Source organism: Morus notabilis, unplaced genomic scaffold (genome assembly GCF_000414095.1).
Source record: "Morus notabilis unplaced genomic scaffold, ASM41409v2 Scaffold1174, whole genome shotgun sequence".
In the NCBI taxonomy this organism is placed as follows: Eukaryota; Viridiplantae; Streptophyta; class Magnoliopsida; order Rosales; family Moraceae; genus Morus; species Morus notabilis.
In genome coordinates this window covers 141158-148812 of record NW_010364428.1, presented here as the reverse complement: position 1 = coordinate 148812, position 7655 = coordinate 141158, and the positions used below count along the sequence as shown (strand labels likewise).

The 7655-nt window shown below is 32.1% G+C and overlaps 1 protein-coding gene across 1 annotated transcript; it reads right to left on the bottom strand.

Moving 5' to 3' along the window:
• Positions 1-194: 194 nt before the first annotated feature.
• Positions 195-2749, bottom strand: LOC21387802 (purple acid phosphatase 17). The gene is made up of 7 exons (XM_010106649.2): positions 2183-2749; positions 1825-1981; positions 1536-1643; positions 1285-1412; positions 968-1096; positions 794-861; positions 195-593 (listed from the first exon to the last, which is right to left on the bottom strand). Exons 1-7 carry the CDS (start codon positions 2375-2377, stop codon positions 380-382), a joined length of 999 nt encoding a protein of 332 aa, XP_010104951.1. The 5' UTR covers positions 2378-2749; the 3' UTR covers positions 195-379.
• Between the last annotated feature and the right edge of the window lie 4906 nt (positions 2750-7655).

The following is a 7655-nucleotide window of genomic DNA, read 5'->3' as shown; positions in this document are numbered from 1 at the left end:
TCATTGCAGAGTCTTAACTCTTACAACGAGCTTGCCAATGGAGAACACATGATGAAAGTGGACGATTGTGAAAGAATATCAGTAAGAGCAGTGAGTGAGAGAAGTTAGACTTTAATTAAAGAATAATATGTTTCTTGTTTTAGATAAAAATAAAAAAAAATAATAACAATAAAACAAATCCACACGTATGACACTCGGGTTTTCCATTTGTTGCAAGCTTTCACTTCCATACGATCAATTGTTTGAAGCTGAATAAATAGTAGCCAACAATTAAAGGGAAAAAAAATTTAAATTCCAATGACCAACAATACTTCTAACCGAGCTAAACCCTTGAATGAAAAAAATCTTAAAAGAAAAATTTGTTCTGATTACATAAGTTTTATATCGAGGAGTGAAGTAGCTTGGACTTGTTCCATCGGTGCAAAACCTTGCCAAGGACGTCGTAGAATGCAATCTCCGCTTCCAATGGTGTCAATTGTACGGACATAAAGCCTTGTCCATCATAGAAGAAGTTGACTCCATGCCCGTTTAATCCTTTTATGTCTCCCCTCCATGCCTTTGACCCTGCTCCACTGGTTAGAAATTGTATTGGGCTGCAAAATGTACAACAATATTAATGATATGTACTTTTTGTTGATAATAACATTTTACCAATCGAAGATAAAAGCCGAAAAAACAAAAAAAAAAATGTGTATTTGATATTTTGCATTGCCATTCGCCAGCGAAAATATTAGGCACTACTAGTAACGAATAAAAACTCAAAACATTATGATATATTTGCACTAAAATTTACCTGCTTGTGTCGCTAACATGTTCAAGGCAATGGTCATGTCCATTCATGTAAAAATCAACATTGTTGGCCTGTAATTTACGTAAAAATTTAGACATTGTGTAATTGAGTGCAGAAAATACAAAACTGGAGTAGCCAGTTGATAAAAGTTATGTTAATGTGCTCTGTAAGTTATACCTTTAGGATTGGGAGAAGTTGCTCCATCAGCTCCTTCGTGTCACCGTGATGCCCCACGCTTCGAATAGCGTGGTGACCAACAACAATCTTCCACGTGGCGGAAGATTCGCTCAATGCTAATTCTACATCCTGTTATAACTTCTGAGATTAGTACAAATGCTGATATTGGATTTCATTCTCAGTAAACTTCTCAAGGTTACTTCTAAATATAAGCTTAGAAAAACAGAGGACTAATATAATAGATAAGGTTAATTTAGTTCCAACAACAGAAAAAAAAAAGAAAAAAGTAATAGATAAGTTCATTATGGCCAATCTACCTTTAATAGGCTCGAAATATAAGCTTTCCGCGGCGAAATACCCCTCCAATCGTATGAATGACCCTCCGGGTCCGAAAAATACATGTCGACTAAAGGGGTAGTGTCCACAAAGAAAATCTCTGCCAAGCCTATACCAAAGGGAAAACAGAGGACTTAGTTGTATATAAATTTATAATTTTATATTTTGTGTATCATAACTAATTAAATGACAACAATCAAGCTTGAAACATAGAAAAACACATACAGCTTACCAGCATTTACCACAAAAGATCTCAAGCAGAGCCATCTGCTATCAACTTTCCTCAGGAATGGGCTCAGTTGGGCCTCTGCATCGCCCCTGTAGTCGTGGTTGCCCAGCACTGCTTGAAATTGGATTTTCAAAAGTAATCGTTACAAAAAATTTCAATTAAAAAAATAATACAAATATGACAAACCTCGGAAAAATCGGAAACTGCGAATAGGAATCTTTCACAAATAGGATCAAAGCATGATTAAAAAATAATTAAATGCAAACGTAAAAGAGGTTATATGAGAACTCACCACTGTACCACTGCTTTTGCAGGCTGTTTGCAGTGTAGATTTTGGAAAATGACTCCTCAAAAGTTGGGTCCTGTTCACTGGTTAATCCATTGTCATAAAAATTGTCTCCAGTCGAAACTACAAAATCGATGTCCAGTTTTTCGCCAACCTTTCCCATCTGCAACAAAATTTGAAAAAAAAAAAAAAAAAAAAAAACAGCATTGTCAAAGACTAAGCCCATAATAAAGTACAGAAGGAAACTTTTTCCTATAGCTTTTTACGAAAATTATGCTGTCCAAATACATAAATTTAGAAAAAAAACTAAGGAAAAAACTTTGTAAACTTATGAGTTTGTATTTGTGTAATATAAAATATAAACCTGAAAAGCGACTTCGGATTGGTTGAAACTGCCCCTTCGACCCCAATCCCCGATGACCAGAAAGCTCAGAGATCCGTCGTCTTTGGCGGCTTGATTGAACTTTTGAAGCTCTGCAGACAAAAGCATTCCAACCATTCCAAAGTAAACAAGAAAGAGAGCGTAAAGAGACATAACTCTCTTGTAAGGAACTTCCATCGCCTATTCTTTTTGTGGCTTGAAAGAAAAACGAAGAACAACTATGAGGCCAAAGACGAGAATTGAGTGCTAATCAAATATGACTAAGAAGTAAAGAAAAAGAAAAGTGTACGGGATAAATGAAATATAAAAAAAACGTTATTTTTTTTTTCTTTTTTGGCTGAGTACTATAAGAATAGCAACGGGGTTCTTTATACATGCGCAGCCCAGAAGGGGAGTTTTGAAAAGGATGTTTCTTCTGTTACTAATAAAATACGTAATCCACGTTGTGGAAACATGGTATTGGTGTTGGTGATATCCAACTTGGAGAACTCGGTGACGCGAGTGTTTTGATTAGGTGAAACTGATGATTTTGTAAACTTCTGTTCCTTTTTTTTTTTTTTTTTTTTTTTTTGAGAATCAATTGTCTCTTATCTTGGTAAATACTAAACAACATTAAATTCAATTCCCTTATTTCCAATTCTTTTGAGGTCCGTGACACTTCGACGTTCAGAATTTCATAAACACAATGCAATTGTCAAGTCTTCAATATATATATATATACTGCTAGTGTTAATTGAGTTTGATTATTATTAATTGACGTGCTAATTTTTTCATTATATGATTATAATATTGTATTTTTATTTTTTAAAAACAAAAATTTTCTTTTACAATTATAAAAAATTAGAAATTTATATCAAAATAGATATGATATTGAGAACAGCATTGGAGTATAAAATAAAAAAACTTAAATAATATCGTTTTTGGAGATGGTCAAAGTATTGTTTGAAACGTACTTTGATAGAAGCTCAGTTGATACCGTTTTGCATTTTTTTTTTTTTTCATTGACAGATATTTTTAGAATTTTTCGTCAAGTTTACTATTATAGGCGTAGTTGTACTCATTATACTATTTTACCATATTAACTATTAATCTATTGCCGCTCATCATAAAATATAATTTAAAGAAAAAAAAAACTAATTACTTCCTATGAAACTATATGCTACTTGAAAGTTTGCTCATAATTTTGATAGCCCATAGTTTTTTCATTTAGTTATTTTCCACACGAGGTTTGCTAAGTTGGCCACACAGGGAGAAATGACGAATGCATAACCAATTGAGTAGTGGAAACTGATTATTTATTAATATATTCAACCAATATATCATCCACAGAAACTATATCCGAATATACCAAGGCATAACTCTTCCTATTAATAGAATATTCGGTGGTTCTTCGGCATAAAAAATAATGAAGAATAGAATATTCGATGCTTCTTCGCCCCTGGATCCCAACCTGATTCCGTCTCTTCTTTATTGAGGCTTTTGTTTTTGTTTTTTTGTTTTTAGAGTGTGTGGTAGGGTGTGTCAAATCAATTTATCAGTCTGGGTGAAATTGTTTGCACCCTCACATTAAATATCGTGTTGAGAATAGTGTCTTAAAAACATAAGATGTGATAATATATTTATTATTTATTTAATAAAAAAGTTTATTTATTATTTTATGTGCATATATTTATGAATATTTTATAAATATCAATGAAAATTATATAATTATTTATGTGACCTTAAACATTATATATAAGTGTTATATACGAGAAAATAATATTTAAGGATAATAATAAAAAATGATGTTCGTAATGAATTTAATTAAAGTTTGAAATCTTTAATTAAAACATTATTAATACATGTAATTCCCATTTAGAATGAAACGGTGTTATCCGCACTGTTAATATGACGAGATATTGAATGTGTATTTCGCATAATGAGATCATGTGGATCAAAGACACATACACAATATAAATTTCTAATAATTTCCGTTAAGTATAGAAATTCTAATTGAGTCTACCGATAGTTATATATATAATGATCTTAATCCTGAGTTTTTAGCAGACTCCTATTTATGGATTTGTGTCTTTTGATTTACTTGGTACGAATTCTGAGATCCTGAATCCTATTCCTTATATTTTGGAGACATTATGAAATAAGTAGCCGGAAATGTTATTATACGAGATAGAATCTATTCATTTTTAAGAAAGAAGTAGATAAATAATTCTCATGAGGGTTGATTCGGTACTTGTACCAGTAGAAGCTCTGATTCATGAATGTGTTTTATGAATCACTGTCCATTAGAGAATCAATGATACTCAAGGATAAAGATGTAATTAGAGAGGTTAACGGATTTCACATAACTCTAATTATAAATTAGTTATGGATGATTGATCTATATGCAGTGACTACATCACATGGACACTTCATGGTTTAGAAGTAATTTATATCTATAATTACGAGAATGCAATTCTAAGTTTATAGTGGAATAACTATTAGAATTAATAAGATTAATTAATTAATTAAAGTGTTTAATTAATTATTAATTTTATTGGAGCTCGAAATTATAGGTCTATGAGTCCTCGCGTCATCCTTGTAATTTTACAATACACTTAAGGGCAAAATGGAAAATTTAGAATTACAGAATTCTAAAATTAAACACTCAAGGATAATTAATTGAGAATTAATTATTATTTAAATAATGTAATTATTTAAATTTAAATTTAAATTTTAGATCACTTATGTGAAGGTGTTCACATTGTGTGAACGCAAGGCACAGTGTGAACACATAGTGTGAACACATCTAGAATTATCCATTTAAACTTATTTGATAAGTTGTTCCATTTGAAATTCAAAATAATTTAAGTTTGACTTAAATTGGATTTTTAATTTGAGTCAAAATTGGACTGCAGGATAAATGATAATTTTCTCTTCCTTCCCTATCTGATTTTGGCGCCTACCACAGGGTATTTCTCCAAATATTCCACGTCGTGCATGCGTTAGTTTTTGTGGAAATTATTGAGTGTTTTTATTAACCCGTTTTGTTTCAGGTGTGCTCACACACACACGTCTTTATAGATTTAAGGAATTGACGAGGAATGCTCGGGTTTTCTAAACAAAGCATTGGAGTGAGGATTGTTCGAGATCAAAGAACTCAAGTTATCATCCTAATCAGTTGCTAGGTATAATTCCTTATCCGGTTCTTGGTAAATAAATTAATGTTCATTTATTCGTGCATAAATTAATATAGTCTATAGAGTATCTCAAAGGTTTTATGAAAATATTTTTTATACACTAGCCCCAAACTCAAACATTTGCTTGTCTTCAAGCAAAAGAAAAGAAAGAAAAAGAAAACACAAATCAAGTACTAAGACACAAACGAAAAAAAAAGTGTGAGTTTTGTATCGAGTCAACAACTGTGCATGTATCTCCAAAGCCATATAATGCTTTAAGCTCAAAAGAAATGCACACACTGAGATTATCTAGAATTTCAACATCAAGCATCAATTTCACTCCACTCAAGACTCTCAAAGTGTAAGTGTGCACAATCAATCTCAATCAACCAAATAAAATTCAGACAGACCTATATGCCAAGGAGACTATGAGTGATATCTTAATAAGAACAACCATAGGCCCATTTTTCGTGTCACTCTCCACTAATAAAGGTTGACTTGTCATTGAAGATCAAAAGGACTTTTGAGGGTTGTAATATATGGCTAGGGTAAAAGGTGGATGAGATTAGAATTTTTAGGCTCAAATCACCCTAGGCATGTATCACAACTCATGGATCTCACATGATTTCCAAGAAAAGAAAAAAATATATTTTACCAACTCTTCATTTCATCATACATTCACTTTCAATCGAACCCAAAAAGAAATAAAAACCACAAAAATTTGAGAAAGAAAGACCACACCCCCAAACTCAAAATCAACATTGTCCCTAATGTTGTAAAGAAATGGAAATGGTAACTCAATTCCTCATCCGATTAACTCTTATTATTTTTTTTCTTTACTATTTTTGTTTTTCTCTTTTTTTTTTCATTTTTTTTTGAACTGAGAATGAAAAACAACACAAGCCAATCCACTAATAATTTCCCAAACATAACCCACACTTGCCCTCAATCTTAGCATTTAATGCAATCATGCATAGTAGTGATGGGTTTAGGAAGTCAAAACACATTTGGTGGTTTGGATGTACAAACATGGGTGATGAATAAAATAAGCAATATGGCTCAAAGGGGGTAAATAAATGATGAATTTTCTTTTCAATGGTTAGCTTCAAAGGCCCAATCGATCCGAATTAAATTGCCTTAATCTTCTCTCCAATGATACTAAACTAACAATTTCGTCTCAAGTTTCACTCAAATGGGTTCTAGTGTTCATGAGATATCAAAGTCTACCTAATGCACATAAATGTTCTCCAAATGCTTAAAAGATCAAGTGATCATGATTCATGGTGCTCAAAAGTAAAGAATTAAGAGTGAATTTCAATCAATGCGAGTCAAGCACACAGAAATCTTAATGAAATACATTTCAAAAGACTTAAGAAAGCATTAAGTGATTATACTCATCATTATTATCTAGTCATTTCATCTCAACAAAACTCACAATTTATTCAAATAACCTAAAAGAAAGCGAGTAAAAACATGGCCAAAAGAACATAACTCAATGGAGACAAGTCATAACTGTTGGTCTCCGAATCGAATTCGGATGCGGAAGCGTGGTGCGGGGAAGGGAGGCGGATTGTGTATAACAAAAATTTTTATAAAACTTTTGAGATACTCTATAGATTATATTAATTTATGTACGAATAAATTAATCTCATTAATTCATTTATTAACAACTCAATTAGGAAAAATACCTGGAGGCCAACCCGGATGATAACTTGAGTTCTTTGACCTCGAACAATCCTTGCTCCAAAGCTTTGTGTTTAGAAAACCAATGTCTTCCACGTCAATTCTTAGAATCCACGAAGACGTGTGTGTGGGCACACATGAGATAAAATGGGTTACAATAAACACTCGAATTTCCACAAACACCAACGCATGCACGATGTGAAATTTTTGGAGAAAAATTTTTTCCTTCCTCTCTACAAAGAGAATTTCGGCCAGCCTTAACAATTAGGGCTGAAAAATTGTTTCAAAAATTGTCTCGCGTAATTTTCTATTATTCTCATATTTATAGAGTAGAAGTCAAACTTCTAGAAGAAATCCAATCTCTATCTCCAAGATAAAGCTTATCAATTATCTCCTATTTGAATTTTTAACAAAATCTCCTCCTCTACTTTATCCTATTGTGGCCGACCATTCTTGGGATTTTCTCCCTTCTGTGTTGCGCCAACATGCAGATAGGGAAGAAAGAGAAATCATCCTTTATCTTGTAGTCTAATTTTAATTCAAATTCAAATTCGAATTTAAGTCAAACTTAAATTAATTTGAATTCTAAATTGAACAACTTATCAAATAAGTTTAAA